Below are 15000 nucleotides of genomic sequence, written 5' to 3'. Positions count from 1 at the left end.
CAATTATTTATACTCATATTATAATCAGTCATAGCCAGTCGCGACTATTGGATAATCGCTGGCAACCCCCTGCAACGTTTACCATCGCCCACTATGTACCAGAATTCTTTTTGCTATTTCCCCTTCTTTACAATGTTTCTGGTTAATCATAGACCAGAAATCTATCAAAGTAGCCAGTCCAACAATCGGCGATACGCCCTACAATATGGAACAGCGCAGCGCCTATAGAACCACACAGACATCACGGGATTTAGTCTCACTGTAGGCCTTGAGAGCGCAACTTCGACGCGAGCACTGAAACTCCGAGACCATAATACTGATTGCTATCATCATTAAAGAAATAAACATAGCCCTCTATTCTTCTTCTTTTTTTTTTTTTTTTTTTCTTTTTCGCAGCGCCAACGTAAGCTCTCTGGAAGGTGACATATCCACATCATTCCTTTTGCAGAACGACTAACCAGTGTTATGGCCAAGTTAGCGCTCAATAATCTCTAGGAAGTCGACAACTAAATTATCCAAGGCCTCGGTTATCCTCCATGCGACTATTCCATCAACATCTTTTCCTTAGTCTCAGATCGTTTCACTGATCAAGAAGCCACTATGACAGTCTACCTCGCTATTCCTATCCTCGACGAGCTCGTTCGAATTGTTGAAGATCACCCCGATCACGAAGACACGGTAAAGGCAATGGCTTCTGGAATTCTCAACTATCACTTCCCACCAACAAACGGGTACACAGTCACTCCTGAGCAAAACAGTGATTATACTGCAATGGTCACTCTCCGCATCCGACGCTACTTTCCCGGAGATCGAGGTCTTGCTGACCACACCGTCGTTGGAGTGGAGCGTGCAAAAGATTCGCTGAATGCATCGTTGGGGCAATTGGAGAATGCCCTTGAACACATCAATATCAAATTCGGAAGAGGTTGGGCGATTGTAGTTCATGGGTACACCTTCAACTTCTATGAATACCACGCAAGCCTCCCTGAGCACGCACGCCTCATTCCTTGGGGGCCTCCCAGCCAGCAACAGCAGAACTCATTCCATGCGCGTGAGGACGGTGTTGTGATTGATTGGATGCTGCGGCACATGGCACAAAATGATAGGCCCGTTAATATGTAGAGCAATCTTGACGAAAGACTTTTCCGAGCAAATCTTCAAGACAAGACTCGAATATTTCCGCTTTCATGAAAATTTTGGTGAGAAATGTGCATGCATATATGTATTTACTTCAGAATCCACCCCAAAACCACAAGAAACAACACCAAGTGTAGCTTCCCATGCATACGAGACAGGCGTCCAGATGCACAACCACTTTCTCCATCCCAAACCCTCCAAGACCACACCCCCCTCTCACTCCATTGTCCCTCGCTCCAGACGATCTCTTAAGTCCTCAGAACCAACATCGGCCGAGCCACCCGCATCAGACCCATCACTCTCTATACAGAAATTAGATGTAGAGCGCTCTCCAACCGCAGAAAGATAGCATACCTAACTCACCCATTCCCGAGTCGAAATTCAAGATGGGCTTCTGGTCTAGAACGGCTCTAGCATCAGCTTGCTCACTGGCGTATTCCTCCTCATTTTTGAGAGTGTCAGAAGAAGAAGGGAGGTCGAGCGGGCGCTCGTAAGCGGGCTTCGCTTGTCTTTCTAGGGGTTGGAACATTTTCACATGGAGTTGTTCTTGTTTCTCCTTGGCTGTGGTGATTATATGGCCTGGGTTACTAGTAAATTAGGTTGGCTTTTTTCGGGTGTTGTAAAGTATACATTTATATGGGGATTGTTCTGTTTGATGGGAAATTGTTGAATTGATGTTTCTCATATGTTGTCTGAAAGATTGGGTCGACGTGCATCACGACATGGAATAAACTTTGCGGATACGCCACAACCACACCTGGTCTATCAGTGGGTGTGGCTGTTGTTTTTTTTAATTTGCTTCGGGGCTATAGTCATTTGCAAGTGAATAACAGTATCTGCTGAGACATGTCTCATTGTGATATCCACGCATCAAATAGGTGGTTCACATCTTCTGCTATCAGGTGGTGACTATTGTTATTAGGTAAAGCCCGTATCACTTTACTCTTCCCAGTCCTCGCTTGCAACAATCAACTATTCTCATTGTGTCATCATAGACGGGAAAGATCAACGCATACGCCTAAAATGCCAATGTCCTATGCATAGTATATACATTCCATACGTGACTCCACACACATTATTGCATCGATAAGTACTTCACGAGCGAGACGCAGTCTGCTGCAACTTCAGCGAATACATCGCCGATTCAGCCGCATACTTACAACGCTTCCGGATCTGTTCACCATATATATAGAATATGAACGGGAACGGCAGACAACCGACGGTGAGGAAAGCCGGGATGGACGAGGCCCAGTGGATGCCGAGATCGTCGTACATATAAGTCGTGAAAAGCGGAAACACAGCGCCGAAGAAGGACCGCGCGACGGAATTCGCAGCCAAGACCGAAGCAGCGTAGAGAGTATACGAATCGATGAGGTAGCTCATGATGCCCAGGTAAATCAAGAGGACGCCGAAGCCGAAGGGGGCACCGCCCGCGACGCTGGCGATCCAGTGAATGGAGGGCGAGTTGGTCCATGCGAACCAGAACAGGCCGATGGGGATTGTGACCGCGGCGAGCATCACTGGCGGTAGGCGGGCCTCGGGTGGTGCGAACCCCCCGTGCCGCTTTTGCGTGTTTTGGTACCGCTTGTTGTCCGGGATGGAGTACAGAGTTGCGATGATCATGCCGACCATGATGCCGAAGAATGCCAGCCCGCCGACGCCTTGGTTCCATCCGCGGCCTTCTTGGTAGACTATGGGGAAGGCGGCGAACATCATGAATAGGGCGCCGTATATGATAGCTATGTAGATTGACCTGTGAGAACATCAGTATGATCCGTCTTCTGTCGTTTATTAATGAAGATTTCACTGACAGTAAGAGTACTATCGGCTCTCGGAACAACAAAATCCATGGTCGGAGCAGGGATTGGCCAAACATCCGCTTCACTGACATGCGGCCCCCGTGCTCGATATCCAGTTTCGTTCGATACACCTTCCCCGTAATCTTGGACAACCTCTCAGCCCGACGGCGGAGCAGCACGGGGGCATAAGTCTCAGGGACACAACAGGCCATGATGATCCACATCAACGCCGAAAAGGCCGCCAGGAACCCCTCCACCCACTGCCACCCCGCATTCATCCCCAGGAACCCACCCATGAAGGGTCCCAGCACCGGGCCGAGCCACGGAGCCGCCGCGAACAGACTGAGCGCCAAACCGCGGTGCTCTGCCCTGAACATGTCCGATATGACGCCCCCAGCATTCGTCAGCGGCGCCGAGCCGGACGCCCCGGCGAGGAATCTCAGAACCAAGAGGGTCTCGATATTGGGTGCTCCTGCACAACCCGCCAAGAGCGCCGTCATGGCGCCGAACGAGACCGCGAAGGGGTATTGCCGGCCGACAAATTCGCTCAACGGGGCCCAGAATAGCGGCCCTAGCGCGAATCCGAGAACGAAGAGCGAGAGGCCCAACGTGGCGAGTTCGTTGTCGACATGGAGATCTTCAACAACTTGTTTGATTGCCCCTGAGTAGCAGGACGATGCGATAGCCACGGCAAATGTTGCCATCGACACGACGAGGGTGATCGTGACTTTCCTCCAGGTCGGCAACAGCATCGGATTCCTAGGATCGCTAGGGATCCATGAAACCACATAAGGATCCTGCTCCGTCCCCGACCCGGGATAATCGAACTGCGCGATCTCCTGCGTCACGGCACCCTGGTCCAGCACCTGTCGCCAGTATGGAATCGACCGGGCATGTTGAGCCTTGGCGCCCACGGGGTCCTTTTCTGCGTCCGTTGCTACCATTCCCAACCAATCTTGACCGAAGTGGTGCAGAAATTATAGCAACCGTGTCGGCCGAACAGAAATAGACAAGCTGCTAATTTGGAGCAAATTCGGTTCGTCCACATATTTTTCCTTTATATGCTTCCGATAAAAATTAAAAAGGACCCACGACATCAACGTTCTATGGCGGCCAAGCAAGCAGCCGGTGGGGTCCGTGTGGAGACACTGGGGGGAGCGTCAGGGCGCCAGACGCCGTGAGTGGCCGAGTCGGGAGGTCGGGAGGCGAGCCCTGGTTGTCCCTCGGTCCAGGCGGACTTAGCCCAGTAAACCCCGGAGAAAGACCCAGCCCTTTGCGGTGCGCGCCCTGTAGTCGACATCTGCACCCTTCTCCAACCATGATGACATCATGTGTGTTCATTGGACGCCCACGCATCCAGAACAAGGATTGTTTCCAGGATCGTCCCCGGTCCCGGTTTAAAGATCGGAAGAACTGTTCCGAATTGACGCGGCGTGCTCCATCAACGCCGTGACGGTCTGCCATTCCTTGCCCGCGACTGCCAAATCCCATTCCCGATAGGCTGCCGACACGGCGAGCCACGCACGGTCCACTGAGGGGCAGGGGGGTCGTACGCAGAGCTCCGTCAAGAGGAAAGTCAGGAGGTGCCAGCGTGTCGAACTCTGGCGGAAATGCCACCTCCACTTGGCGGTCAGCGTGCAAGTCTCGATAAAACGACAGAACTCGACGGCCTCGACGGCTGTCATAAAAAATCCATCCAGGAGGTCCAGCGGCAGATCGGTCATCTGGTCGCGAGAGAACGGGTGGTGGATGACAAAGGTGACTTTGGGGACGACGCGCGCAATGCCCACGTACCATCGCACGAGAGGGTGATCTGGGTTGAAATGGGATATGTAATCCCGGTGTAGACGTGAGAACAGGCGAGCGCTAGTATCACTGCACATGTCTATGCAACGGCATTGTCTGTGGGGAGCGCACCGTCGGGACTCTAGCTCTCTCCTCATGTCCCACACGGCACGGATGGATTCGTACCGGATATTAGCAAACGTCATGTCCGTGACGCCAATGCGCTCCTGGATCGGGAGTGTAGAGGTAGGCAGGATGTCGTCGTCGTTGACATTGAGTGGAAGACGCACGTTGGATGAGACGGGCAGTAATTCCGGAGAGGTCCCTTGGTCTTCGGAGGCGCGTTGATCCAAGAGACATAGGTGCCACCAGAGTCTCCTGCGCATTTCAACCTCAAGCTGGCTGACCCGCAGAGCAGCTGCATCGCGATGGAGGCCAGTGTTGAGAGCGCGACGGATGATGACGGCGAGTAATGCCCACACATAGGCAGGGTCCTCGGTGTGATTCCGAATCGCGGTGATATAGAGGGCGGCAGCTTGCAGAAGGGTAGTATTGCGCGTGCTCCACAGCTTGGCGTCATTGAGTGCATTCTGTAGGGCATCCCTGTAGCATCGCACGATCGATGGCAGGCTGGCGCCTAGGTCGCGGAGACACTGTGCGGGAGTCATAGTGACGACCGCCGACAAGCACACCGCTAGTAAGAGGGACTTTGTTACTGGGTCCAGCGAGTCTCCAGCAGAAGCCGAGTCCATCAACAAGCTACAGATACTGGGTTTGTGCAGAAGGGGGATGACAGGTGCTACATTGTCGCAATATAATTCCCATAAGATGAATGCCTGAGTGGGGGTCGGAATGACATTCCACACAGGGCTTGTTGCACCGGCTTCTGTTAATCGGCCACCGGACCTGCTAGAGCCAGGTCTGTATTCTTGAAGTCGTGGGATATGCCCCATCGCTGTCTTTGTTTCATCAGCTCTCGGTCATATAATGATAAACAGAGTTCATACTAGCACCATAGGGTATGACCCTAGTCGTCGGGCGATGTACAACCGGAGACACTGTTTAAGTATACAACCAAACTCTTCATGTGTTGCACTTGATCCCCGAGACCGCGTCTTGGCTAGTTGTCGTGGCTCGCGAGGCTTGACTTCCGGTCGAACGGCATGGCGTGGTGGAGCAATCACCGTACTAGACCCCGGGTGGTTCGAGACCATCGCCTGGACCAGATGCTCTAATCGGGATAGTCGCGTCTCTAGATCCGACATGACGGGGGTTTCTCAATGGGGGACTTAACCGATCATCGATGATCAGTGATTCTCCGAGTGGATTCTTGATTCTGAAGAAAGATCAACATCAAAGCCTTGACGCGAAAGATAGCACGCTGACAAATCCAGCATAATTCTTCCCCACATTTCCCCACCATATACAGACAGGTCTGCAACTTTGTGTTGTCCGATCATGGTTTTTAGCCCCATGAGTCCAAAACACATAGAGAATAGATCCATGTCCGGGTCTGTTCACCTGAAATATTGAAGATCGCGAGAGCGGACGAGCGACAGTAAACAATGGCGATCAACACGCGACAATCCTCCCTTTCTGCCCCACTCTGGCAAGCATAAGCACAGCCTCGTGAGATGCGTTGGACAACACGATTTCACGAGATATGCCTGTTTCCTAGGTAACAGATCAAACACGGCATAACATATTAGAAACCTTGTCTTTTGCATTGCGAGTTCTTCAAACTACAACTCATATGAACCAGAGACACTTCATCACCTCCCAGCTCGTTACCCACGTCGAACGAACTTCCACCATGGCAGATATCGAAACCATCGCATCGAAGATCAAAGCCGGTCAGATCAACCGCGTCGTTGTCCTTGCCGGAGCGGGGATATCCACCGCCGCAGGCGTCCCCGACTTTCGCACCCCAGAGACGGGACTATACGCCAAGCTGGCTCCGCTACGTCTGCCCTATCCCGAGGCCATATTCCACATCAACTACTTCGGGCACACGCCCGAACCGTTCTACGCGCTGGCGCGGGCTCGCAACCCCGTCAACCTAAAGCCGACCGTGTCGCATGCATTCCTGGCGCTGCTGGCCAAGAAGAATCTGTTGCATTTCTTGTTCACGCAGAACATCGATGGGTTGGAATTGGATGCTGGCGTCCCGGGTGACAATATGATGGCCGTTCATGGTAACTGGAAAAGCCAGCGGTGTCACAAGTGCAAGACGCTATATCCGGATGACCTGATGCAGGTAGCTGTCAATACGGGCGAAGTGCCGTATTGTCTGGTGGCAGAGTGCGGCGGGGCAGTCAAGCCTGATGTCGTATTCTTCGGGGAGTCGGTCGCCCCCCGTTTCGAGGAGGAAGAACCAAAGGTGCGCGAAGCTGACCTCATGCTCATCATGGGGACCAGTCTGAAGGTGAACCCCTGCACACGATTGCCTCCCCAGGTACCTGACGGGGTGCCGCGGGTGCTTGTGAACATGGACCCCGTGGGCGGGATCGGTGGTCGACCGTCAGATGTGTCCATTCTTGGGGCCTGCGACGACGGGGTCCGCCAACTAGCGGATGCCTTCGGTTGGAGGGATGAACTGGAATCTCTATGGGCTGAGGCAGTTGCAGCCAAACCGAAAGGGGCAGAGGTCGACACTATGGCATTATTGGATGAATCTATTGAGAGACTGGCCAAAAAGATGGAAGGCTTGAGGCAAGTGCCTGAGGGACATCGGCGAATGCTAGAAGCGCATCTGGGTTCGAAATCAACGAACATGGAGTGTGTGGTTCGCTTCAGGCAGTTACGTTCGTTGTCTCCCCCGAACGGCCCTTTTACTACCTTATGAGAGATCAGTATGTATCAAAGAAAAATCTTTTGAGCCCGCTCTTTCTAGTATTGCGAGGGGTGGCTTTTTCACAATTCATGTTTTCTTGGTACGGGCAGCAGGGGGCATAACATCGGTGCCCCTCTGAGGCTGCCTCCATGTCACGATGATTTGAATATAGTAAATAGAAAGATCGTCAACCGCGTACAGCCAGCCAATGTATGCCATGTCCCCGTCAGTATGCCCGACAAGGCTGCTTCATTTGATGCGTGCACTCCTGTCATCAAGAATCCACACTTCAGTAGTGATGCATACGCATCTAGTGTCCTGGCAAGCATCGGCCGAAACGAGGCAGTGGCTACTTCCGCCCCGATCCTAGGATTGTTGACGCGCGCTGCCTTACTTTTTCTTTGTCGTGAGACGGGGGCTAGCGTCATGTTATATCCAAATGTTTCTGGATGGGACGTACGCGTTGCTGGCCTGGCAGACTCGTCTGCCGCCATGAGACATTACCCAGGATACGTTCCAGTCCATATCCCGCATGACATGAGCACCGCTGCAGCACAGGCCCTTCTATCAGTCTGCGTTCCCGGGGGGGCTGCAACTTATGAATGGCGTTTTCGGGCTAGAGAAAGTGACCTAGTTAATGACCTGCGTGAAGACATGATGCCTGTATACGCTCGCAAGCTGTACCCCGGCGGTAATACGCAGATACTATTGATCACTGAGCACACATCCCGTTCCTGATTCTTTGGTGGTGCTTCGTTTACGCAAGTGGGTCTCAGTGACCTCGAGAGGTGGCTTCGCGCCAAGTTTGGACATGGTCTGGTAAATCAGGCCTTCAAAACGGCTGCCGCGCTGGGTCACGTCTACGTTGAGCCCCGCGTAACTGACGGCAAACTTGGGGATATGTTCGACATTGCGGAAGCAACCTGCTTCTACAAGGGACATAACCTCAGCAGCGATATCTTTGCATGGGAAGACGACGGCGGTAACCCAAAGGATCCCATCCTCCGTCGACCTGTGGTGGATTAGGAACGCAGGCCTCTCGGTTTCGACGACGCTGTCATTATTGCACTTCGAGCCCTGCAAGTCAACCAGCAGCCCAAGGGTAATGCATCATCTGTCCTCCAGACATGCCAGCCTGTCTATCATGAGAATGGGCGCCATGTCCACATTTGCTCTCGCGTCAACAACAAACGGCAGGTAGCATACGATGCGCCTCTGGTGGAAGTTCTCCAATGGCTCTGTAATCCCGCTAACATGCAAGACACCAATATTGTGGATTTTGCCCAAGGATGACTCCAAATGCTGGACAGAGGCTTGTCGAATCAGTATCTCGAGGATCCCGAGGAAGATGAGTACGGTACAATGACGGAACTACACGGTTTTCGAAACTCTTTCGGATACCATGACCATGCCACATTTTGTGTTCTCGAATTCAATCTACGGGCTCTTATTCCGCTACTATCAGGGGTCCATATCGTCAATGTGAACTTCGGGGTACGATCGTCGCTAGATGTTGAGAACAGGCGTGGCCGGTTGCGGCACTACGTGCACAAGATGCACATTGCACACGTCTTCTCCCGTGTTGGGAAAAATATTTGGCCCGCTATGTTAGACCTTGGGAGCTATACGTATGCGCAATTGGCAATGCTGATGCCGCGTGGCCTCCAGCCCCTTACCTATTTGATGGATAGCGGCAGATCAAAACTCAGCGCTCCTAACTGGCAGATACTTGAGCCAGTACACAGGCTTAAAGGTACGAGGTCAAAGACCGCCTACTATGGCTACACCTCTGAGGGTGGGCTGGCGAGAACTGGCATTTGGATAGAAGCCAATTGCGACTTGACAAGCATAGTCGCTCTCGATGCAGCTTTACGGCGGCTATGGGTTACCGGCCGACGTGTTCAAGTTATTAACCCCATGGAGCAGCCGTTTTCAGTTGTACGTGACCTCAATAATTTGTACGCGCCGCTTTCGTTCGCGCCTGTCGTTCAAGAAAGCAGCATTAGCGTGCAGCTCATGGTTGGAGGCAGTCATACACTTGGTCAAGGTCATGCTGACAGAGTGTATGCGGTCGTTGCGCGCTGACAATGATACCGGGTTTCTTCACATTTTTTTCACAATATGCAATGAGCATACTTCTAAGATAAAATTATTTGCAGAAGTACTAGCTATAAGTCCCACATGCGGCGAACATATTATAGATATTGACCATCGCCTGTATACCCTGTTCCGTCTCTAGATGGGTACCAATAATAGTCGAAAACCATTGGGAAAATGAAGCCCTAGAAATCACTGAAGACTGGTTTCTGCAGTATAGGCTCCACGAACCAACGCCATCTCAGCTTCTAGAATGCAAGGCTGTGCAAACCCTGCGGATCAGGGCTGCAACCTTAGTTCCTGGGGCAATGGACGAGCCAATGATGACTAGTCACGAAGAGAAGGATCAATGAGCATAGCGTTTGGGTTGTTTCTTGGCTGCTCAGTAGCTTCAATTAACTATGGAGAGTGATTCAAGAGTTGATGTTGCTGTGAATGTGATTCAATGTGAGTCAAATGACCTTTCCATATCCCAGGCTTGTAGCCCCATGGTTTTAATGATCGATGATGTCCTTACAAGCCAATTGGAAACCAGTCTAGGTCTTGATGTGCTAGGCGTAGACAAATACCAACATCTGTGCAGGACATCAATTTATAGCCTAGCGCCACAGGAATTATAGAAGTGGTTCTGTAAACGTGTAGCGTCTCGTTGGATCGGGCATTCTTTCGGGTGTGGTCTTGTCGCGTTGGGAACATCTTCGGGGCAGAAAGAGTGTACGTTGAGGGTGTTGATCGGCAATCCGCTTATAAGATCTAGCGTGATGTGATTTTTTTTTCGGCTGATCAGGACCATGTTTGACCATCAAGTGATGCATCTCGCCTGTGACATACTACACCTACGACGCACCGCCAGCCATCGGAGACACGATTATCAAACTCAAGTCACTTACCTGGCAAAACACATAGCCATAAGTTCCATGACTCAGGCTATAGTCACTAAGAAAACACAATAGATTTGGAGAAAGAAGTGGAGATCTTTGCAAACCCCGCCATATGACGTGGCGAGGCTGATCCTCCGACTTACCTGACAATAAAGAAGGGCCGCAATCTTTCATCCCATCTTCGCCGACAAGTCCAACATATCGCATATAGCATGGACATTCCGCCCTTCCCGGACGATGCCCCTACCATCCCTATTGCCCGCATCTCGTATGCGGCCCTTCTCGCAGGCGACACGGTGGAAAGTCAGAAAGTACTGACGGCATGCACGACTGATGGCTTCTTCTACCTAGACATGACAGAAAACGCGAGCGGCCAAGAGTTACTGGATGATGCAGGTCAGCTCCATAGTCTGTCAAAGGGGCTCTTCGACGCGCCCGTCGATGAGAAGATGCGGTATCTCAACGACAGAGGCAAGTCGCTGTTCGGATACAAGCCGACTGGGGCAGTGAAGAGCACGGATCAATCTAGCACGAGAGATACCACGGAATTCTTCAATGCACGTTCCCCCATTTCGTCATTTGGGTCAAGTACAACCCAGGGAGGATCATAGCTGACGACGAACAGGTGGCCAAAGACCACCTCCACAACATCACCTCGAGCCGCACCTATCCCCCCGAAATGACTACCTCCCAACCACTCTGCCGGAGTTTTACGCAGAACGCCCACGTCTGCGCACAGGTCATTATGCGGACGCTTGCGCGCCAGCTCCACCTCGAAGATGAGGACACTTTCGCGCGGCGGGCGGACTTCAAGGCTCCCTCAGGGGACCATTTGCGACTAACCAAAAAGTCGCTAAATCCCAAGGATAACGATGGCCACACGATCGGGCTAGCATCGCACACCGACTTTGGGTTAGTGACGGTCCTCTTCAACTGGCTTGGCGGGCTCCAGATCCAGAGCCTCCAGCCGGAAAATGCTGGGCAGTGGTGCTTCGTGAAGCCGCTTCCGGGTCACGCAATTATCAATCTTGGCGATGCAATGGTCAAATTCACGAACGGGACGCTGAAGTCAGCCAAGCATCGCGTAGTTCCTGCCCCTGGGTTACAGGCGACGGTGGATCGGTACAGCGTGGTGTACTTCTCGCGACCGGCAGATGAGGCGATTATGGAGGTGCTTCCACCTTTCTTGGGAGACGGGACGGTGCAAATTGGGGGGAAGTTGGGCGAAGAGGGGAAGAGATACACGACTCGGGAGTGGATGGTGCGACGACTGGTGCAAATGGGGCATTGATTGACAGGGGTATTAAAGTTAATTAAACCATTGGAGACTAGGATTATGAAACGGAGGGGTTGCGATAGCAGACACAGTACGAGGTTATCGCGCCTGGATGCGGCATCCTCGCCGGGAAGAAGCAAATGCCGTAACCGTGACCAATGGAGTAAGCAATCAATGCGCTGGCCTGGCCGAGATTGGGATTTTCTGTTTATCTGAATGTTCCAGCCTCTGGAGTTTCCCCTCGTTTTGGAATGCTGTGGCGATATTGCATTCTCGTGTCAATGCTGGGATCGCATGCTTGGCTATGTAACCCAAGCGAGCCACCCGGGAGTCCGTCGGCCTGCCAAGCAGCTCGGTCAACAGCTCTCTAAACTGCGGAGGCAGCTGCGATGGATATAAATACCCCACTTGGCAGCTCGAAACACTTTTGTCGATGTCAATGGACGTGTGTTTATCGTTATAGCGCCTATTCTTACGATGAAGTACCTTCTTTACGCCTCCCTGGCCTCGCTGGCCTTGGCTAACCCTAACAAGGGTCCGAAGCCCAAGAAGGTCGACCCGGTAGGTTCTCCATGCTCAGTCTCCAAGAAGGACAAGAACAGGAACATTTGCTGATAACATGAACAGCACAAATTCCCCAATGACATCAAGCTCGACGCCCTCCTCGCCGGTTCCCAGAAACTCCAGGATATGGCCTACGCCTATCCCGAGCGGAACCGCGTCTTCGGCGGCGTCGCCCACAATGAAACCGTCGACTGGCTCTACGAGGAACTCAAGGCAACGGGCTTCTACGATGTGTGGAAGCAGCCCCAGGTCCATCAATGGACCACCGCCGATCAGACCCTGACCGTCTCCGGCGAGGATCTGGAAGCCCAGACCATGACCTACAGCCCAAGCGTCAAGGTTGAGGCAGAGCTGGCGGTCATCCCGAACGTCGGCTGCGATAAGGCCGACTACGCTGGCGTGTCGGGCAAGATTGCGCTCGTCCAGCGCGGGACCTGCCCATTTGCTGATAAATCGGTGCTGGCCGCTGCTGCCGATGCTGCTGCCGTGGTCGTGTATAACAATGAGGGAGGCCCCATGAGCGGCACGCTCGGCGGTTCGGTCGACCCCCGCGGCAAATACGCCGCTATCGTGGGTATCTCTAAGGAGGATGGCGCGACACTCACCACGAAGTTGAAGGATGGCGCTGTCAAGGCCAGCCTGGTGGTCGACAGCAAGGTGGAGGACCGGATGACCTTCAACGTCATCGCGCAGACCAAGACGGGCGACCCCAACAACGTCGTCGCCCTCGGCGGCCACACCGACTCGGTCGACGCCGGCCCGGGCATCAACGACGATGGCAGCGGCATCGTCAGCAACCTGGTCATTGCCAAGGCGCTCACCAAGTACAAGGTGAAGAACGCTGTTCGCTTCTGCTTCTGGACCGCCGAGGAATTCGGCCTGCTGGGCAGCACCTTCTACGTCGAGAGCCTCAACGCGACCGAGATAGCCAAGATCCGCCTGTACCTCAACATGGACATGATCGCGTCGCCCAACTACGCACTCATGATCTACGACGGCGATGGATCCTCCTTCGACATGTCCGGGCCCCCGGGATCCGCCGAGATCGAGCACCTCTTCGAGCACTACTACGGCAAGATCGCCAACAAGAAGTTCATGGCGACCGCCTTCGACGGCCGCTCCGACTACCAGGCCTTCATCGAGAACGGCATCCCCGCCGGCGGTCTGTTCACCGGCGCTGAGGGCATCAAGACGGAGGAAGAGGCGGAGCAATTCGGCGGCGAGGCCGGCGTTGCCTACGACGAGAACTACCACGCCAAGGGCGACACCATGGACAACATCAACAGCGACGCTTACTTGCTCAACTCCAAGGCGACAGCGTACGCGGTTGCCACCTATGCCGAGAACCTGGAGACCATCCCGCCCCGGAATGCCTCTAGCGTGCATCATTTCACTCACAAGCGGGGGTATAAGGGCCGCCCGCATACGCGCCGCGTTCCGAAGACCAACGCCCATGTTCATGGCACGGGCTGCATGCATTCGCGGGTGGAAGCCTAATCTTGTCTTCTTCTTCTTCTTCTTCTTCTTCTTCTTCTTCTTCTTCTTCCCTCCTTCCCTATTAAGTTTAGTCATAAACGCAGAGGCAGGAATCCTCTATGTCAGGAACAGAAAACAATGGAATTCGATATGTGTATATACAATGCCACGCGGAGTAAATTAAACACATCGCCACCTAGCCAACCCCCCTTCTTCATCTTCCCATGCTGAACGCTCTCCTAGGGACGTCGTAGTGGTAGTAGGAGCAGTAGTAGCGGTAGTAGATGATGATAGCCAGACATGTGCCGTTACATAACAGCACAGAAAGCTAGTCAAAGGCTATCAGCCTTGGGAGGATACTGCTTTCCCTCGCTCTCGACCTTGGGCGTGCAAGTGCACCACTCCTCAGAAGGAATGCTATCCATGACGGTGGGAATGTGGTTACCGCAGCCCCACCAGGTGGCCTTGTCTATATCACAGTAAGTACTGGTATTCCTGACAGAGGAGGGAGGGCTAATAGGGTCAGGTGGTACATACGGCAGTTAGAGCAGGTAGCCTTCTTGCACATTGTGAATAGATCAACAATTATATATTTGACTTAAGATGGAGCTTGCAGAGCGGAGATAGAAGGATTCCAGAGTAAGATGGCCAGTTTCAAAAAATGAAGGAGGGGAAAAAGATAGATAACTGGTGAAAAAAAGAGCGATAAACCCCGCATTAGTCAGGCGGTCGCCGAGGTTGTGGAGCTTCACGTTTTAATCCCCGAATCCCGGATTTTCTTCAACCATCGCCGTTCGTTGGGGCTGCTTCTTGGTGTTATGGATGAGAAAGAATCGCCGTTTCGAAGAATATAGGTAGGCGATGTCTGACTGTCTTAGGGTTATTTGTACGCATGTCACCTGTCATTCCCCCAAGGTCCCTGACGTCGATCTGGGGCAATGCACAAGTTGGATTATCCCCACTTGGCTGAGTCATCGGTGATGTCATTTAACTATTCATAAGATGTGGTTGAGGGTGGATTGGCAGTAATAGATTGAAATAATTCGATAGTAGGAGGAATTTTAACACCACGTTGATACCTGGGTAAAATTTTATAGTAGTAAATGGAATCGGGTGAATGCAAGTCCCATGAGATATCAATGACGGGATGAA

The 15000-nt window shown here is 52.6% G+C and overlaps 6 protein-coding genes across 6 annotated transcripts; 3 read left to right on the top strand and 3 right to left on the bottom strand.

The window, feature by feature from the left end:
- Window positions 1-600: 600 nt before the first annotated feature.
- BDW47DRAFT_128598 (uncharacterized protein) lies at window positions 601-1122 on the top strand (the record flags this gene model as incomplete). Its single annotated transcript, XM_024816869.1, has 1 exon — window positions 601-1122. One exon carries the CDS (start codon window positions 601-603, stop codon window positions 1120-1122), a length of 522 nt encoding a protein of 173 aa, XP_024668923.1.
- Window positions 1123-2232: 1110 nt separating this feature from the next.
- On the bottom strand, window positions 2233-3880 carry BDW47DRAFT_128597 (MFS transporter; the record flags this gene model as incomplete). The annotated part of the gene is made up of 2 exons (XM_024816868.1): window positions 2233-2890; window positions 2949-3880. 2 exons carry the CDS (start codon window positions 3878-3880, stop codon window positions 2233-2235), a joined length of 1590 nt encoding a protein of 529 aa, XP_024668922.1.
- A 453-nt stretch (window positions 3881-4333) lies between these two features.
- Window positions 4334-6536, bottom strand: BDW47DRAFT_133932 (fungal specific transcription factor domain-containing protein; the record flags this gene model as incomplete). Its single annotated transcript, XM_024817968.1, has 2 exons — window positions 4334-5680; window positions 6528-6536. The coding sequence occupies 2 exons, from the start codon at window positions 6534-6536 to the stop codon at window positions 4334-4336; spliced, it is 1356 nt and encodes a 451-aa protein (XP_024668921.1).
- A 4208-nt stretch (window positions 6537-10744) lies between these two features.
- BDW47DRAFT_128594 (uncharacterized protein) lies at window positions 10745-11823 on the top strand (the record flags this gene model as incomplete). Its single annotated transcript, XM_024816867.1, has 2 exons — window positions 10745-11038; window positions 11158-11823. The coding sequence occupies 2 exons, from the start codon at window positions 10745-10747 to the stop codon at window positions 11821-11823; spliced, it is 960 nt and encodes a 319-aa protein (XP_024668920.1).
- A 462-nt stretch (window positions 11824-12285) lies between these two features.
- Window positions 12286-13869, top strand: BDW47DRAFT_119943 (M28 family metallopeptidase; the record flags this gene model as incomplete). The annotated part of the gene is made up of 2 exons (XM_024815422.1): window positions 12286-12369; window positions 12436-13869. 2 exons carry the CDS (start codon window positions 12286-12288, stop codon window positions 13867-13869), a joined length of 1518 nt encoding a protein of 505 aa, XP_024668919.1.
- A 311-nt stretch (window positions 13870-14180) lies between these two features.
- On the bottom strand, window positions 14181-14416 carry BDW47DRAFT_128592 (uncharacterized protein; the record flags this gene model as incomplete). The annotated part of the gene is made up of 2 exons (XM_024816866.1): window positions 14181-14317; window positions 14386-14416. The coding sequence occupies 2 exons, from the start codon at window positions 14414-14416 to the stop codon at window positions 14181-14183; spliced, it is 168 nt and encodes a 55-aa protein (XP_024668918.1).
- Window positions 14417-15000: the final 584 nt, after the last annotated feature.

Source organism: Aspergillus candidus (assembly GCF_002847045.1).
Source record: "Aspergillus candidus strain CBS 102.13 unplaced genomic scaffold BDW47scaffold_54, whole genome shotgun sequence".
Classification (NCBI taxonomy): Eukaryota; Fungi; Ascomycota; class Eurotiomycetes; order Eurotiales; family Aspergillaceae; genus Aspergillus; species Aspergillus candidus.
Note: the sequence above shows the minus strand (reverse complement) of the source record. Positions and strands in the feature narration are given on the sequence as shown.